At 39.6% G+C, this 19,649-nt stretch overlaps 2 protein-coding genes across 21 annotated transcripts in view; one reads left to right on the forward strand and one right to left on the reverse strand.

Annotated features, from left to right (window-relative positions):
* KMT2C (lysine methyltransferase 2C) overlaps positions 1–2,759 on the forward strand; it is a 143,104-nt gene extending 140,345 nt beyond the window's left edge. For all 16 annotated transcript variants that reach the window (XM_083405853.1, XM_083405863.1, XM_083405862.1 and 13 more), the window contains one exon: positions 815–2,759. In XM_083405853.1, the coding sequence (XP_083261979.1) occupies positions 815–907 (93 nt within the window). In that variant the 3' untranslated portion in view covers positions 908–2,759. The remainder of the gene's footprint in view (positions 1–814) is intronic.
* An 839-nt stretch (positions 2,760–3,598) lies between these two features.
* The window catches only part of GALNT11 (polypeptide N-acetylgalactosaminyltransferase 11), a 28,163-nt gene continuing 12,112 nt past the window's right edge, over positions 3,599–19,649 (reverse strand). For all 5 annotated transcript variants that reach the window (XM_083406445.1, XM_083406444.1, XM_083406443.1 and 2 more), the window contains 9 exons: positions 17,153–17,319; positions 16,915–17,040; positions 13,324–13,573; positions 11,351–11,468; positions 10,742–10,894; positions 9,390–9,608; positions 7,088–7,192; positions 5,888–6,025; positions 3,599–4,620 (listed from right to left, as the gene is read on the reverse strand). In XM_083406445.1, coding sequence (XP_083262571.1) covers positions 4,489–4,620; positions 5,888–6,025; positions 7,088–7,192; positions 9,390–9,608; positions 10,742–10,894; positions 11,351–11,468; positions 13,324–13,573; positions 16,915–17,040; positions 17,153–17,319 — 1,408 coding nt within the window. In that variant the 3' untranslated portion in view covers positions 3,599–4,488. The remainder of the gene's footprint in view (positions 4,621–5,887; positions 6,026–7,087; positions 7,193–9,389; positions 9,609–10,741; positions 10,895–11,350; positions 11,469–13,323; positions 13,574–16,914; positions 17,041–17,152; positions 17,320–19,649) is intronic.

Genomic DNA, 19,649 nt, shown 5'->3' on the forward strand with positions numbered 1-19,649 from the left:
TCTACCCACATACCTGGGAGTAACTTTCATTGAACTCAACAGGGCTTACTTCTGCAAGTACACATATAGAAGTGTGCAGAATGTAAAACATTGCTTTGTATGCTGAAACGTCACACTAAATAGGATATTGGAAAACTACTACTTAAAAAAATATTTCATTCTGGTGTAACTGTTTTGGAGCCCATTCAAATGCACACAGCAGTGTTGTAGAGTTCTCGGGCAGCATGCAGACCGTTTCATGTGGAGATGTATTTCCCCCCAATGTGGAAAGTTACTTTGATAGCAACAGATAAAGGCTTTTCAGGTGTATGCTTCCAAACACCTCGGGGAACATTCTTGCACCTCAATCAGCACATTTGATTCTGCACTATATTTTCAGTAGCAAGAACTCTGGCAAATAAAAACAGCCACAATGAGCTGATTAGACTGGTTAGAGATATGGGGTATCACCTAAACCGACCCTTAATCTGCAACACCATTTCAGGATATTAATAATATAAGAAGAAGAATTTATTATTTATACCCCACCCATCTGAAATGGTTGCCCCAGCCATTCTGGACGGCTGCTCAGCCCATTATCACATTACAGATGAACTTGGCATTTACCACTATATTGATTCAACGAGGCTGAGCTTTAGCACCCCAGGCACAGTTCACCTTGCAAGAAGCTGCTTCTTCCATCCATAATCAATGTTAGCAACTTAAAATCCAACAACATATGATGAAATTGAGAACGCGTCCATGTATATACGAGGTGAGTAGTTGTTCTTGATTTTGCAAACACCAAACCTAACTGGCAGCCCCTTTCTTTCAGCTCTGTTATGACTATAAGTTTGATTTTGAAGATGACCAGCACAAGATTCCATGTCACTGTGGAGCTGTAAACTGCCGAAAATGGATGAACTAGATGCATTCCTTGCTGTCTCCAGGGGTTGCTTGTCCCAAGGAAGAAGTGATTTTGATTTTTTTGATTTTTATGGGGTGGGTATGGGTGGGTGTGAAAGCAATCACTTCTGAAAGTTGTATTCTACACCAGTGTGAAGCAAGCTGGCAGAATATGGAGTTGTTGCCTGATGTCCGAGGCACACAGAGGTGAAACTGATCTCCAAACCAGTCCAGCACTTTTGATTTTATGAACTCATAAGGAGAAATCGTTGAACTTGGGCAGAGAAGCTATGGCTGAACTGCAAAAGGGCAGTGGGGCATCAATGAATGTAGACTGAAATCACCAGCGAAAGGGAGACGTCCAAAGTGCTGGCCACAGCCTTACTTATTAAAGGGGCAGGCCCTCTAAATACAGAAAAATAAATAAATAAAAGTAGACACCACTGAACAAGGAATGTACTGAAATGACTTCCTTAGGGATAGAGCTAAGGGAAATAACTTGCACTAAAATACATTTAAAATACTTGATTCCATGAGTCAGTTTATTGTAGTTTTTGATTTCTGTAAAATAAGAGAAACTTTTTGTATTTATTATTGAAATAAGTGAATGAAGCTATTTTTAAAAGGAAAAGTTAGAAGCCAAGCTGCTGCTGTTACCTGCAGAACTAACAAACCCTGTTACTTTGTACAAAAGTGTAAATATTTTGAGGAATAAAGTACAGTATAAAAAAATAGTAATTGACCAAATGCTACCAGACTTTGCAGCAGTTCGGGTGCTTATTATAAAACTTTGATAGGGATGTTACAATATGATCTCATGTATTAAAAATGCCATTACAATTGTTATGGAATAACCAAAATCTCAATTTAAAGAGAGGTTTTACTTTATTTTTTTAATCTTTAAAGCAGGCTCAACTGTGCTCTATTAATAACTTTTTTAAGTAACCGTTAAGACTGGTAGAGAGCATGTATATTACAACTATGACTTTTGTAGATGTCTGAGGAAATTTAGACTGATTTATTTTATTTGTATTATATTGTTACATCCCTATTTCTTAAATCAGGTTTTTTGTGCTTAGAATTTGTGATAACTGTGAATAACTGCTAAAACCACCCAAAATAGAAGCTGAACATTGATTTTCTTTTCCAGAAAAAAGTAGTGGGGATTACATGAACTGTTCAGCTTACACTAAATCATGTAATGAAAATAGAAATGTGTAGTGAGAGCGTAAGTCTAATACAATAGCTGCCTTCTTTAAAAGTAAAAACAAAGAAAAAATTAGGTGTAATTGTGCTTTCAGCTGCAGGACTCTGGCAATAGGGTTTTGGAAAATGTAATTTAAAAAATGTGTTTGTATGGATTGTTTTGTTTACATTTCTTTAAAAAAAATAAAACACTGTTTGTGTTTGCTTGTAGAAACCTAATCAACATTTTGAAGCAGGTTAGTTTTTTTATTTTGTACTTTAAATTCTGGTACTGACACTTCACAGTCTAAATATTAAAAAAATGAAGTTTTTTGTGTGCACAGCGAAAGTGGACTGTAAAACTGTTGATATATTCAGTGCTACAGTTCTGAACTTGTAATGTATATGGCATGATGTATTTTTATCTTACAGAATAAATCAATTGTATATATTTTTCTCTTGATAAATAGCTGTATGAAATTTGTTTCTCGAATATTTTTCTTCTCTTGTACAATATTCCAACATCCTACCAGTATTTGTCCTACAGGTTTTTTCTGTTCTGTATAATAGTTATCTAATGTTGGCAAAAAATGAATTTTTGAAGTATACAGAGTGTTATGGGCTTTGAAATTTGTGGAAACAGATTTAGAAGATCAGCATTTACAAATAAAATATTTTACATCTATAAATATTACCTCTATATTTTCATTTGGAAATGTTTCTTATTTTACCAGAATGTTCCTAGATGGTTTACTTAGGAGCCTCAAGATTTGGTACAGCACTGCACTGCCATTCAAAGAGGGAAGCAGCCATAATAATATAAAAATAAATCCATCACCTTTACTCCAAACTAAAATACCAAAAGCAATGATTTAATTGCTGAGAGGCACATAACCTCGAGCAGATAAAGTTGGAAAAAAGCCACAGTGCAATTCATATAATCTGAATGCTTCCCAGACTATTTATAGTATATGGCTTTTGAATGATCTGCAGAGTAAAATCACTGCCCACAAGAACTCCACCCAATTTTCTATTCTGGATACCATAGCGTTCCACATCTGGATATAATCTGCTCAATTCTTTGAAAATAAGGTACAGTAAATATTAGGACAGATTCAAATTCCTTGAATTGGCGCTGTAACTTCCACCCACAGCTTTCTTTCTGTATGAACACAGTACAGCTGATAGCCATTGTTTTGTTGGATTATATACTTCATGAGAGCTGCTAGCTTCACTGAAATGAAAGTGCAGTCTATGCTCAGAAGTGTTCATAGTGTGCTGTGTTATGTGCTGGGGATGCAGGCCTAACTAGACAACCTGTTAAAGTAAGACAGGTGGCACATACTAGCTGGTATTCCATTTGTATGTTGAGCAGCATACAGTCCACAAATCAGTAAAAATTAACTCTGTGGCAAATTTAAACTTAATAAATTCTTATAAGGTACATATCTCCCCCACCCCAACCCCTTTGGACAAGGTCCTAAGCATATTGCTTGATTTCAAAGAAAGAAAGAAAATGTTTCAAACATTGTTAACCCTGAAGTATTTTCACAAGTTTATTATGCAACTGCATTTTAAACCAGTGCTGAATGAACCAATAAAGGAAAGATCAGCAATTAATGCTTTCAATCCAGAGGAAGAAATTAAAAACTCCACACAAGTGTATTGAGATACATACATCTTGCACCATAATCATTTCTGTTGACCTCTTCACTCAGAAACTGATTATAACAGAAAAAGTACCATACTTGCTCTTAAAATGCCAATTTGCTATTGCAAGTCAGCCCCTACCTGAATTCCAGTAATTGTTCCCGACTGCTGCAGCCCCCATTCCCATACCTCCCTAAGGATTCCCAGATCGTCAGGATACAGCAGGGAGAAGACATGAGACCCACTGTATAAACCTATTTCCACTTCATGATTCTGGATGCTGCCCAGAGCCATCAAAATCTGTAATGACTTATTTTAAATGCTGTGACATAAAATGTTAACAATGTTAAAATTAATGAATTAAAATTAAATACAGAGATTTGTTTAAAAATGAATATTCTTTTTCCAGATCAGTTAAAATAATTCATCATCCAAACAAAGAAAATAATAGTACAGTAATACTTGTGCAAGAAGTACAGGCAAGACAAGGTAGTCATCTGACTATTGGAAATATTCAATATTAATTTTCTTTCCTAATTAAATACAATGGTCTAACTATTTAGAGTATCTACATTTGCCAGGGAAGTGCAAAAAACTTACATGAATTGCACTTCTATGTGTGTAGAGATTGAAACATGGCTGCCACAGCTCCTATTCCGCTTGCTTCTAAAAGCTTCCCAAACTGTTCCGTTTCAGAAATAGCAGCAGGGACTGCAGGCTCTATAAGGTCAACTATAGGCTACTGTGGAAATGGGCCTTCACTGTCACTTAGCTTTCAAAGCGCCACTGCTGAGGGAGGGAGCCGTCACAAATTGCCATGGTCACATATCCTTTGAGGCTAAGCGGATCAGCTACCTTCATGCATTGCCCGACGGACACCTGATAAAGTCGATTATGTTTCTGGAGACAGAAAAATAAAACGCAACAGTTGAGGCAAAGCAGCTCAAAACCTGCTTCTGAATGAGAATATTGTCTTTGCTGGGGTGAGAAGAGCTGACCTTACTAGGGCAGTTAAATGTTGCCCTGATTCAGTCACCACTCATCCAGAGGACAGGAACTCTGAATAACTATTCAGGCACTAATGTTTGAAGCTTGATGCTGCAGTGATCTGTTTGGATCACTTTTCTTACCCAAATCTATATACAGTGGTACCTGGGGTTACATATGCTTCAGGTTACATATGCTTCAGGTTACAGACTCCGCTAACCCAGAAATACTACCTCGGGTTAAGAACTTTGCTTCAGGATGAGAACAGAAATCGTGCTCCGGCGGCGTGGCAACAGCAGGAGGCCCCATTAGCTAAAGTGGTGCTTCAATTCAAGAACAGTTTCAGGTTAAGAACGGACCTCCGGAACGAATTAAATACTTAACCCGAGGTACCACTGTATTGCAAAGCTGGGGAACTCTGTAAACATTACAATATGTTATCACGGTAGACAAAAAACAGTGAGATTATTCTTTCCATGAAGCTAATCCCGGAGAGCTCATCTCATGGGATATTGATATAGGTCAGCCTTCTCCAGTCTGGTGCCCTCTAGATGATATGGACTGCAGAACAGACTTTCATTTTAAAATAACCAGACATGGTAGTAAAGATGCACATTTTCAAAATGCAATGCACTACCCTGGCATCATTTCTTATTGGTTAGGAGGAAGCAAACAAAGCTGGAGACGCCATGCCTGCAATGCGAAGTGTCCTTCAGCTGAGCTACCCCCTGGGAAGCTGTTAAGTCTCCATTTTTTGCTTAGCGGCATATTGCCTTGTGGAAACACTTATCACAATGTTATTTCAATACAGTACTGGTATTCAACAATAGGGCAATTTATTGCACAGCCCTCCTGCAGACATGCCCTCCAGTATGTGGAGAGTATTGAGGGGCTGGTGTTGAGAGTGCATGGCTACTCCCCAGTAGATAAATGTCTTCCATTGTTAAGTTTGTCAGGTTATTCCACGCATCCTCAAAAGGATTTTTATTCCAACAATGGCTCATCTCCACATAATTTAGATGAGCACACACATCACTTAATAGGAAACCTGTCCTGAAAAACATTAGTGTGGAATTGTTAACCCATATGTGATTTTTAGAATTAGAAAATCACATACCTACCCACACAAAGACACACACAGAAAGGGATCTGAAATCATCCACTCTTGTCCACAACTCACCCCAAGCACCCATTGCTGAGATCCTCCTGATCCATGGCATTTCATAAGGCGTGGTGGATCAGAAGCGCGAGATTCAGACACATCCAAGCATAGGAGATTGTTTAGGATCAGCTCATGATCTTCATTGTAAAGCCATACCTAATAGTGGAATAATTTATTTATTTAAAATCATTTCTAAACCTCTAAGTATTGTACCAAAATACAAGAAGTAAAATAGTAACACAAAAACAACCACAAATCACTTTATAAAATATGCCACAGTGTAAAATCTCAGCTTTCTAAAGTATTTTGAAGCAGATTAATTTCCTATTAATTACATTTAAGTAAGATTCCCTTCTTAACATTTTCAAATTAAGCATTGAGGAGTGAAAAAAAATCTGTTTACCTTAAGCAGAAAAAACTACCACAGATACTTATTTTCTGTGAACAAGTATGAGCTGAGCTTTAAAAAGGAAATATATTAGACCAATCTGAACATGTGGAGAGGTGCTAGCAATGGAATACTCCCAGTTTTCTCTCCTCCCCCCCTTTTTTTTGGCTTCTCTAAAATTACCTAAAAGTAGGGAGGGTGCCAGATGTTGTTTGCTTTAATTCTGAAACCCTCTAACAGCTGTGCATTTTTGGATCAGATGTAATTTCTCTGGCTATTTAAAATCCACATTCATATGGGCCAGTAACTCTATTGAACTTATTTCCAGGACATGAGGCCTCTCCTCAAGGCACATTTTGAAGCAGATCTGTTCTTGGTGCCCTGGAAAGTTCCTGGAATGGACCTCAAGCACTGAGCAAAATTCTGAATGTATCACCTAGTGTAGTGAGGTACTTAAGGAATCCACAAAGCCTCCTTTTAGTAAGTGATTTTGAAGCAGACATCAGTGGCAAAAATTTGTAAAAGTAGCTAATGGATACTGATGTATTTATCTGAGTGATCAGTCCTGAAATAACAGAAAGGAAATTGATACAAACAGAAAGCTTTATGTGACGTAGGTGTCAAAAGATATAGATGACAAGAGCATACAGTGAGAAGATATCAAGTGAGAGACCCTTTTCATGTCTATAGAGGAAGGAATTTGGGTGTGGTTTGTTTTTAATGTTATGAAGGAGTGATCAAAATAAAGCAACACGGTGGAGACTATAAAAATAAACAATGCTAGGGAAAGCAAAGCAAGGAGAAAGTAAGTGCTGTCTTCGGGCACTTGCCTGATTTTGATCATTGTAATCACACTCTCTGACCACAACAAGTCCTCCTTTTTGACTTGGGTGGCCTTGGGCAACAAGACATTTATTTGTCTGAAGATGAAGCAGCTGCAAAAGAAAAACACACACACATAAGACAACTGGAAAATGTCTGCAATCACAATACTATTCATTCTTGCCGTATTATATAAGGGAGAGGATGGGGGAGAGCATTATGGAAAAAATGAGAGACGTTTGGAGGAAAGAGGCAGAAGGTTATTTTATGTGCTCTCTATAGAATTTCCCCTAACAACATAGGCGTAGCCAAGCAGGGTAGGGGGCAGCTCCCGCCCCCATCAAGTGAAACAATAGAAATATTTAACTGACCAATCACATCCGTTCTGCCCCCCTAACAAAAGTCCTGGCTCCACCCATGCCTAATAGTTGTATCTCTAGAATAATTTTCACTAGATCAAGGTATTGTTGCAATCACAGAAGCAACTCTGTTGACAGATTTCTAGGAGATATGCATAGTAGAGACTAGTAAGGAACAAAAGTTTTCAGCACACAGACAAAGTAAACTATAAGCTCTTCAGCCTATCTTTTTTTAAAAAAAAAAACTTTGTGTGATGATAAGATAACCTCAGAGACAGCGACTTTGCCCAAAGCTACTTGTTGCAGTCTCAAGGCTAAGCAGAGATAAAAGAGAAAGTTGCATGCACCTATGCACATTTTTATGTTGCAAAACAGGCTAACTTAGGAGTAATTAGGTAAAGGTAAAGGGACCCCTGACCATTAGGTCCAGTCGTGACCGACTCTGGGGTTGCGGCGCTTATCTCACTCTATAGGCTGAGGGAACCGGCGTTTGACCGCAGACAGCTTCCGGGTCATGTGGCCAGCATGACTAAGCCACTTCTGGCGAACCAGAGCAGCGCACGGGAACACCGTTTACCTTCCCACCAGAGCAGTACCTATTTATCTACTTGCACTTTGATGTGCTTTCGAACTGCTAGATTGGCAGGAGCTGGGACCAGGGAACGGGAGCTCACCCCGTTGTGGGGATTCGAACCGCCAACCTTCTGATCAGCAAGTCCTAGGCTCTGTGGTTTAACCCACAGCGCCACCTGCGTCCCTACATCATCTACAATTCTTTGGAAAGGTAAGGTTTTTTATCTCCTTCCACTGTAAAGTCATTTCCAATATATGTGTTCCTAAAGAAGGGTTGTCCAACACGCGGCACACAAGCCACTTGTGGTCCTCAAGGCCTTTCTTGGTGGCCCTTGCTATGTATTGAAGCTGCAGGGAACTGGAAGTGACAACATGAAAGCCTTGCCGTAGTTTGCTTGTGACCAGCACAGGCCACTCATCCCAGCTGTGGCTGAGAATCCACCTTGGGGGCAGGATGAGTAGAGAGCAAGAAGGATGTGGGAGAAAAAAGGAAATGAGGGGAGTAAAAGGAAGTTTCTTCAGCCAAAGTAAGCAATGTCTTCCTTGCAGAAGATTCTCTCATCCGGAGAGAATCCCTAACTTGAACTAGAGCTAGTGAGTGTGCGCACACATGTGTGCATGTGTTGAATATTTTGGTAGTGGTGGCAGGGCTGGAAGCGGGAGTGGCAAAGGAGGAGAGAAGGGGAAAGGGGGCAAGAAAGCAATAAAAGCAAAATGGCAGAGCTGCAGTGAGTTGCTCATTTTCGCACTCTTTTCCTCTCTCTGACTTGCCCCACCAAGAGCTGGTAATAACTCGCTCGGCTCCTCCCTCTCCCTTCCTCTTTCCTTTCTGGAGTCCTGCCTGCATCCAGCAACTTCCCTCACACCAGGCAGCCTCCATGATTTTGGGTCACTTTTTAGGTAGGTAGGTAGGTACATAAATGTGTGTATAATAAATAATATTAAATATATTGCAAACACTTTATGATATGGAAATTTAATTCAGTGTGCCGCCCCCCCCCAGGTTCTGTGTTGAAGTACTCTTGTGGCCTACTTGGTTTGAGAGCTTGGACCACCCTGTCCTAAAGCAAGAGTGCTTCTGATCAGACAAGAGATTATAGTCACCTACAAATGTGAAAGACATTCATCCATAACGAAGGTTGTTAACCTGCACAGGAAGCAAGGCAAGTAAGACTGATATGATACCTTTAGCATATTTGATCTAAAAACTACAGTGCATAATTACAGATTTTCAAAGCTACTCTTATTGCGAAGCTGCACAACAGCTAGAAAGTAATAATAGTTTCTTTTAATTCAGATGCCAGCTTTTGTGATCTTTATAACTACATTTTTCAGAGTATGATTTTAAAGAACCTGAAGAGTTAGAACAGCATCTTACCCGTCCACGTTGCAATGTTTTTGGTCGTTTTTGCCCTTTGTTGAAAAAGAGTGGCGGCGGTACTTTGGCATTAGAACCAGAAATTTGCATCTCCGGGTATATATTGTCTAAATACCACTTAAACGATTTGCAGTTCAACTTTCTTCTCAACTCCACACGATCAGTAATATTCCCATAGTTCCTTGTCCGTAATTCTGGTCGCAGAGCAAAATACTGTTCCTATGTCATAGAGAGGAAAGTGTGGTAGGAAGAATTACAGTTCAGAACAATGATTCTATTTTGAAGTGAGGATGAATACACAGGACTGAAAACAAAACAAGCAAAAAGCCAATTTCTCTGAACTATAAACCAATGCGGTTTGTACATGCTATAAAGCTACACTTTGAAACTACTGTGCCTATGCAGCCAATAATGACCAAGGGCAGAACCACACATTTTGGGACCTATGTGACCACTGCCAAAAACAGAATTCCCCATCTGCTTTGTCTCTCATTCCTGGATTCATGACAATCACACTGTGAATGTCCCACTCCCTCAACCAACCAATGAAGTGGTGCAGGAGTGGGAAACCAATGGGATACAACATCATCATCATCATCACACCCTCATTTCCATAGGTTGACGAGGGGTTAACTGGGTTGGGACAGGCCTCAATCACATGACAAAGGCAGGAGCAATGATTTGTGGGGGGTCAGCTCGCTCTATTCAGTTTTTCATAGCAGCTGCAAACTGTGTCCATTTTAAAAAATCTGAAGATAATTGTCTATCTCCCACCCTGGCTCAAAACGTGTGTGTAAGTAAGAATGTGAAGATAAATAGTGAACATATAACCTAAGTTAGAAAACATAAATGCAGACCCCAAAGGGCTGGGCCCCAGTTACCCCCTCGTAACCGACGAAACCTATGCTTCAGGTAGGACCAATTTTGTTCTGATTCACTGTTTTACTACATGTCACCAAGGAAAGAATAGCAGAAGATGTAGAACTGCTGGTTTCTGCACAGAGATCATCCAGCAGCATTTGGTAAAATCAGGATGGAATTCCACCAGTTTCCCTTCAGTAAAATTGAGAATGTTTAATGTTTTATATTTCATTTCCATCACTTACGCCTCTGGATTGGATTTCTTTAATCTTCGCTACTGCAATTATCAATGCATTTCTAAACTTTTGTTACAACTCAGAACCTATATTGAAGGTTCTGATACCACACAAAAAGTAGAAGATGAAAAAACTACCACTTTTCAGGAACGGGACCAGAGTTTCTGAATATCCATCCCTGCTGTGACCACCAAGGCACCCAGATACATCCACCTTTTGCTATGGCTTGTAATTCTACAGTAGTGGCCATCTTGCCTTATATTCATCCATCCACACATGAGCTAGCCGTAGAGAGTTGTGCGCCATGGTGTCCTGCCCGCCTGGGGAGCCATAAGGTCGCCTTTTACGAAAGATGTGTCCGACTCTGGAGCATGGGATGATGAGAAGTTTGCCCCCACACATCCAGATCTGCTCAGAAACAGAAGTAATAAAACAAAGGATAATTACTCAAGGAAGGTCATATTAAGCATAGGTGTGGTTTCTGAAGATGCTGAGACTATTTAACATAGTTAGAAAGGATTACAGCTGATAGAAGCTATAACTTCTAGATCAGGGTTTCCCAAACTTTGGTCTTCAGCTCTTTTGGGACTACAATTCCCATCATGCCTGACCACTAGTCCTGCTAGCTGGAGGTGATGAAAGTTGTGATACAAAAAAGGAAATTTATTTTTCAGAAAAATCAACTATCTGGTCTGACCAGAAAATATTCCCGACACCTAGTTTAGAAAAACTTTCAACATTCACAGAACTGCTCTGCAAAATTAAAGAAAATTACTGCGCAACCATAGTGTGTAAAGAAATGCGATTCAATCATTGTCCTCGTCCAAGAAAAAAGGTTATAGTCTACAAAAATAGCATACATACCCGAAATGATATTTCCAGGTTTTCCCCTCCCCAGATGTCCATGCCGCTATCATATTGTCCAAGTTCATTGAAATATTCTCTGTCCATTGCAAACAAGCCGCCTGCCATTGTAGGTGACCTAAAAGAAAGTAAGTGTTTTCCAAAGCTATACCTACCAATGATGGGAGGGGGGGTGCTGAAGTCACACAAAATTTACAGAGGATTGATGTGAGGTACGTATGGTTATGAATCAAATGTGGAAGTCCAGCAGCAGGGGGGAAATTGGAATACTGGCCAATCAATTAGATATTTAAAAGACTAACAGAGTGGGAATAGAAACTCACAGATCCAAACACCGGCCCCTAATTTTTTTAAAAAAATGGTGACAAGGTGGTGTTGAGCATCATTTCTACTCAAGGAAACTTTGAAAGTCTGCAGAAAGACAGTGCATACCACTCGGGAGGCAGGTAATGGCTTTTAGGAAGTTATTCTGGATCCCCAATTCTGATTTTTTAGCGTGTAATTTTTATTAATTTTAAGTTTACTGATTGTTTTATTGTTGTGTGCCATCCTGAGAGGCCCTTATGGCTACATGGAAGGGCATAGATTCAATGAAGTAATTGAAGGAGTCTGCCACTTTTTCTACTGTATGATAAGCATTGTTCTTCCCTTACCCTCCCTCATTTGTGACACATCTCTTAGGCTTTTGTACAAGGTCTTAAGGACCTTTACTTACCAATTGTTCCCATGACAGGTTACAAATTAAAGCAAGAGTCACCAACTTGGTGCAGAATTTGGTGGCCAGGTTGCTCACTGTTACAATACGGTTTGAACATATAATGCCAATCCTTGCCTGACTGCACTGGCTGCCCATTAGCTTCTTGGCTCAATTCAAAGTACTGGTTTTGACTTCTAATTTTGCGTTATGGCACACTTCCTGTGTCAGCCACCAGCACTCTCTCAAAATTCTAAACGTACCCACTAGTGCAAAACATTTGGGAACCCTTGAATTAAAGGCTTGCCAAACTTGGAATGAACAGCATTTATGGATAAGTCATTTATTACCGTATTTTTCGCCCTATAGGATGCACTTTTTCCCCTCCAAAAAATGAAGGGGAAATCTGTGTGCGTCCTATGGGGTGAATGCAGGCTTTCGCTGAAGCTTGGAGAGCGAGAGGGGTCGGTGCGCACCGACCCCTCACGCTCTCCAGGCTTCAGGAAGCTATCAGCAAGCCTGGGGAGCCCGCGGGAATTCCCGCAGGGCTCCCTAGGCTGTGGATAGCAGCCTGCTGCACGGAGCACGGGGCCCCGCGCTTCGGGCAGACATCGGGCAGCCCCACAAGCTCGGGGGGCAGCGGGGAAGCGGAGCGCCGCCATCCCGCTGTTCCCTGACCTGGTTTGGATTCCCCGACCTGGTTTTGGGGGGGAAATAAAGGCAATTTTTTTCCCTTTATTCCCCCCCCAAAAAAAAAACCTAGGTGCGTCCTATGGGCCGGTGCATCCTATGGGACGAAAAATACGGTATATGTTGATATCAACTCATTAACAGCTTTGCTGAAATTCTGGTTTCAACTTTTCTGTTAAAAATTAGATGTTGAAAGAGATTTCTCCAAAGAAAATTATTGACATTTGCTAGTACAGCTCATTGCATCAATTGGCTATCCCTTTTCTTCATTCTTCTTTTCAGTTTAAGTGTTCACACCTAAAGATGAGTGTTGAAGCAGTTGTATCCCACTTTTTTTTATCTTCCCCTTCCTTGAAGGAGCACATGGTTGCATATACGGTACTCCCTTCATAATATGGTATGTTCTTTAGCATATGGTACTTAGAGAAGGTATCTTACTACATAGCATATTATGTAGCAGCTTTGCTGCTAGCTTATTGTCTTTGTTTACATCAAGTTGTCTTTAAATGAAATATTGTTTTATTGTATTTTAATGTTTCTCACTCTGTGTGAACAATGCAGTGTGGGTTATAATATAAATAAATCTTACTTGATTGGAGAAGTGGCTCCCTCAGGGCCTTCCAGTTCTGACAAAGGAACAAGATCCCATTTAAAGTGCAGACCCCAGTTGAACCCTCCACGGACAACTGGGGAAGAGCTGTAGGTAAGCGTGTCAGCGCTAATTATATCAATGACAGGACAAACCACTGTTTTCCGTGATTCCTGGATGGGTGTCAGCAAAGGTTGCAACCACAGCTCATTCACCTCACAGTGACTGTCCAGAAACACAAGTACCTTCCCTGAGAAAAAAGAAGCACAATAAGAACAGAGAACAAAAAGCAAGGCAATCAGAGTCAGAGTTACATATTTTCATTATTCTAGACATATTCCACTGTAGCAGAGAGACGAAAACAATATGAAACACAGCAGCGTGATGGGGAAATCTCAAGTACTTGCTACATCCAGGTAATTCCACTTTTCTTTCTTTTAAAAAGGCAGAACTCTATCACACTACAGTTGGGATGGATTATCTCATGATTACTTTTTGAGGGATTCCCCCATCTATGTGGCTATATACAAGAATTGGGCCTTTCAAACTTCAGTTGGGTGTGTGTGTGATTCTTTACTTATTCTATTAACAAACCCCAACTTCCACTCCAATGGTTTTCCTAAACTCGTACTGCAACCACCATATAATATCACTTATCCCGTTTGAACGCTTAACTTATCAACAGCCCTGGTAACTGGGATATAGACATGGTGCAAAGCCTGACAGATAACTACAATATTTTACAAAAATATTAATGTTTATTTACTACAAGAGTATGTAGTGCACAAGCTTATGTGGTTGCTTTAGCTTAGTACTCTCTCTTTAAATAAGTATGCATTTGCTAAGTTGTTACTGCCACTTTAAATATCAACTGCTTATTTTACACTACCATTATTAAACCATGGCAGCTCTGAGGAAGCAGTTAGGTTACCTTGTTAAAACCCTTTTGCCAGACTGCCCTTGTATCTACACCATCCTGCTTAACCGTGTCCTGGAATCTTCCTCTGACTCTCCACCCGGAATCCAGAGCCTACCATTCTAAACTGCTTCTCACTTCTTCTACCTCACTGCTGTAGACAGATCCCACCCCTCTCATTCATTTAGCTAAGCCAAGTGACTCACCTACCGCAGCAAGTCTTTGGCCACCAAACTATGCTGCCTTCCTCTCAGCTCCTCCTCTATAGTCTTCTTCTATGGGCTGTTCCCTATGAACATCAAGCGCCAACCAACATGGGCTGACTCCTGCCCCACCCCAGGTCTGGCCTTAGCCAATCACATGTCTAACTAGGAATTCTGCACCTGCAGCCAGCAGTTAGATAATGGATATATTCTACCCTTCTATGCATAATGAGCGTTTTATCTCTACCCCCTCTTCAGGTGTCAGTTAAGATCCCCCATGACATTTAAATCAATTTTCACCTGATCAGACAGAAGACACCCCCAAACACATTATAATACAAATATCAGAACACATTATAATACTCAATAAAACTTGCCTCAAACAGGATTTCTTCCTGTTCAAGAAATCAATTTTAGAATAACTACAAACACACAACTCAAATAGCCACAGACCTTGTCTTGTTGGAAAACACATGGAGTGAGAGGGTGGTGACCTAAATTGTAGCAATTATCTGGATACTAATAATGTAATAATAAGTGGGCTAATAGTTTCATTTCTTATATCAAGTACTTTTTCTAGGGAAATTAAGTTACAGCATCCTTCAGATTTTGGGGGCGGGGCGGGTGTGGAATCGCCAAGAGTATTATTTATATAACTTGTAACCCACAGCCTTCATCATGAATGCTCTCAGGAGGCTAAAATGATAAAAACTATACTAATGATCATAAGAGTCATCCATTACAATTATGAGTCATAAACAAGGCCAAGCGGGTAGCCAGTAAAAAAGATGCAATTATGAGTTTTTAAAAGCCCAATAAAAACTTAGAAGTTATTCCTAAATGAAAGCCAAGGTTGGAAATCAGAAACTCAGGAAATTCCATTCTAAAAAGGCAGTTAGGTGTTCCAATTATAGCTATAAATTTTTCCTACTTCACTGGGTATAGCTTAGGGAAGCTATTCACAAGCTGCAGCACTGAGCTCAAATAGTAAAGCTGAACAAGTACTGCTGCATGTTCGGAACTTCAATGTAATTATACTGCATTAATGTAGATGATTAACACGCATTAATTAGGAGGAGCTTAGATCATCATTACAAATTATAACACAAGCTTTCCTGATTCAACACTGATTATTGTTCATGCACAATGAGGGCTGATTATAAAGATTATCAAAAAGATACTTTAACCTAATTAAATGTTATAGCCACAACAAATCTCTCTGGGGAGATGACTGTGAATCAGTATGAATGGGGTATTTGTAAACAGCTTTAATAAGATGCCTTGTCATAATGGAAACAATTTAACTGCCAACCAACATGTAGTGAGCTAGGGCCAGATTAGTTAGTCCCTTTTGGGGAAAGAAAGACAAGCCACAGTTGTTTTACTGCATTTCACAAACCCTGGTTTTCACAACTGGTGCATATTATGGCAAAATAAAAACCTTTTATAACAAGGGGATTGTTATGACATTACTTCCCAGGCTTAATACACTCAAGATTAGAAGCCAACCTCAGATTTGCCCCTTCCCTGCTTTCCTCACCATGAGCAGAAGTGGAATGTTCCTGGACAGCAAGAGAGATTCCATTTTTAAGTAAGTTAAAATAGAGAAGAGATAGCCAACTACACTATTATTGAGTGTCCACCCTATTTTCCAAATGGCGGTTCACTATAGTCTGACCCCTTCACAAGTATTCAGGTTCCATACTGATGCTGACAACTACCTACAGAATATTTAACCATCAGGAAATAACAGGAAGAAGCATACATATTAAAATTTGAGACTGTGAAAGAATTATATTTCTTATCTACTACCTGTGACTAACAGTGGTATTCTCAGCAACAGACTTTTATTTGCTTTTGAATCCAGGGATGTGCTATGTATTTTGCTGACTTATTTTTTGTTCATTTTAATGATGTATTTTTAAAAGACATCTGAAGGCAGCCCTGTTTAGGGAAGTTTTTAATGTTTAATGCTGCACTGTGTTTTTAATACAGTGGTACCTAGGGTTAAGAACTTAATTCGTTCTGGAGGTCCGTTCTTAACCTGAAACTGTTCTTAACCTGAAGCACCACTTTAGCTAATGGGGCCTCCTGCTGCCGCTGCGCCACCGGAGCACGATTTCTGTTCTCATCCTGAAGCAAAGTTCTTAACCCGAGGTACTATTTCAGGGTTAGAGGAGTCTGTAACCTGAAGCGTCTGTAACCCAAGGTACCACTGTATTCGGCTGGAAGCTGCCCAGAGTGGCTTGGGAAACCCCGCCAGATGGGCGGTGTATAAATTATAAATTAGTAGTAGGAGTAGTGTTGTTTTGCTTGAAAGCTGATCAAGGAGCATTTACTATGAGAAGTTTCATATTTTTCTTTATACATTAAATGTATTAAAGTCACAAGCAATTTGGACAAACCATCATGATTTAGAAGTACTGAACAAACAAAGGGACTACTTGAATTCATAGATATAAAGGACATTACCTGTAGCATGGGAAGCTCCAATCATTCTCCCACGAATTAGCCCTTCTCGCTTCTCATTTCTGACTAGCTTTATATTGTTCGGAAGATTTTTTGTTAGGTAAGCATCCAATTCTTCTTTCAGATCAGCTAGAGTAAGAAAAGGCAAGGGGAGTAAGACGGCATTTAGTAATCTGTCAGTAGTCCAAGTATCCTTAGACTACACTGCACAAAATTAGCATATAATGCAAGAGTCTTTCACCTAATTCACTACTGTCATCCACCAAGATAATTTCATGGAGAAGATTAGATGGTGTGCGGTCCAAAACGCTATGCACTGTCCGAAGCAAGGCAGAGAATGCTTCATTATAGAAACAAATTATAATGCTAGCATAGGGCAGATCATGAGGATAACTTTTTTCTTTACACCTGCAAGAAAGAAAAAGCACACATGGTTTTCAAAGAATGTTGCTAATATTTCACGAACATCCCATATAATACCAAAATAGAAGCTGCACCCTCCCTTTTATAATAACCATGCAATATGCGTGTAGCTGTTTCCCCCACAGAATCTCTTTTACTCATGAGTTTAAGAAACCATATGCCCTGTGAATCACTGGCACCTAAAAAAGGAATCTGGCAATTCAGTTGCTGAGGAATACAGGATTTTGTTTTCTGTAGAGGATGCAGATTTATCCCTCTACTGTGCGTGCTTGTTTGAAGAAACTGAAATCTGCATATTTTACAATTCTTCCTCTGCATTACATTTGTCCACTAACTTTTTTTAAAAGATAATGAAAACAGGAAACTTAGGGAACACAGTCATCCTATCTCTAATGCCTCCACAGATAAGTTATTCAAAATCCAGTCCCTTCCCCACCTCACCCCACTCATTTTCTTCCTTTGCTCCTTCCATTCATAGCCCTTTCTTCACCTTACATTTCGTTCAACCTCCTCCTTTCCCCATTTAATTTTTCTTTCAGCACTGCAATACCTTTCTAATCCTGATATCCTTCTAACACACATATGAAGCTGCTTTATACAGAGTCAGACCACTGATCCATCTCATTCAATATACTCCACACCAACTACAGCAGCATCTCAGACAGGGGTGTTCCCCAGTGCTACCTAGAGGTGGCAGTACTTGATTCAGAGATTTTCAGCATGCAAAGAATATATGCTCTTTCCCCTTTTAATTCCCTTCTTCCCTACTTTACTGTTCCTTAAAACTTTAAACACTATTCTTTAATTTTTTCCACAGCTTTTTTCCCTATCCATTTGCATGTCTTTCTAAGACCCAAATATCTTTCCCTTTCTATTTCATTCTTTGCCCCTTGTTCAAGCTATTCCTCATATTCAGCAATTTCCACGGCTCATTTTTACTTTTATTGACCCCTGTACGTACAAGTAGGGCTTCCTATAATACAGAACCTCTTACAATTCTATAGCTTAGAGAAAATATGTAACAGTATTGATGAAAAAAAAAAAAAGATTGTATATCTAATTTCCAGTTAAGCTTGAGTCCTAGGAATTCTCAATTAAACACTGAATCAAAGGAAAGCAGGAAAGGGAGCTGTATTTTTCCTTCCTTCTCTCCAATATTGCTTCTAGAAAATTATACAGGTTACTAAGTTTTGCAAAGTATCTTGCAGCCCTGTTCACAACCATACTTAAAACACAGAATGATGTCAAGAATGAACTCAATGTTCACTCTATCCTAATAAGGAGATAAAGGCCTTTTAAGTGAGATCTTTGAACCTACGCATTACAACAGGATCATGACAAAGCCAAAATCAAAGCTCAAAAAACAAAATATTCAGTGATCAGCAACTATTAGGGCTGTTTCACAAATCTGGATATTTAATTTGAAATGAAAAGATTGGTTTCTCAAGGTACACAATATATAGCTGCATTACAAGAGAAAGGAAGACAGCCTTTTGTGCATGCATATGTTAAAAGTTGGTTCTGAATTTTTAAATTCTGTATGGATAGCAATGCCATACTGATTATCAGATTTTACATTGCAAAGAACTTCACACACAAAGGGCACAATCCAGCCAAAGTTAAGCACTTTAAGCAACATAAAAATACATATTTGTCTTGCATACTGCACAGCAAGAACCGTCAAGCAATTCTACATGTTATGCATATTTTGCCAATGTAAATACAAAAATGAAATTATTTTCAAAACCATGTTATTTCTGAATCACTCCCTTTCTTAATATAATTTCTGGTATGGTCTGAATTTCTTACTTCTCATCCTCTCTCATTTCCATCAGCTCTCTATTTGGGGGGAAATATGCTCATTCGACAACTCTGAGGAGACCTTAAATCTGTAGAGGACTGGAAGAAAAATGTTTACTTTATGAAAAAACTACGTCACATGTATATCCTTTTTCTTTCTTTAGAAATAGAACCCAGGACAGGGCTATGAAATAGACATTTTTCAGAGTCAAGTTCTATTGGGTGGAGGGAATAAATCAGCTGCCAGATTTTGGGGGAAGGGCCAAAGCTGCTCTCCCCCCATGAAGAAAATATGGGGGGGGGGAATCCTATGGGAGAAAGTAAAGTAATACACTTAAGACTGTTGCTGTTCAAGATGTATAGCATGCACTCCACTCACAATATGAAGTGCCCTGGACTCCATCTCAGAGGAGCCATACAGGAATGCAAAAAGTGCCTCCCCTGTGGTAGTTCTGATTAAAATTTAAACCAACCATATGCATGCCTACAAACACCGTAAAATGCTTGATGCTCCC

The sequence above is a fragment of the Podarcis tiliguerta genome (genome assembly GCF_965153285.1).
Source record: "Podarcis tiliguerta genome assembly, chromosome: 12".
In the NCBI taxonomy this organism is placed as follows: Eukaryota; Metazoa; Chordata; class Lepidosauria; order Squamata; family Lacertidae; genus Podarcis; species Podarcis tiliguerta.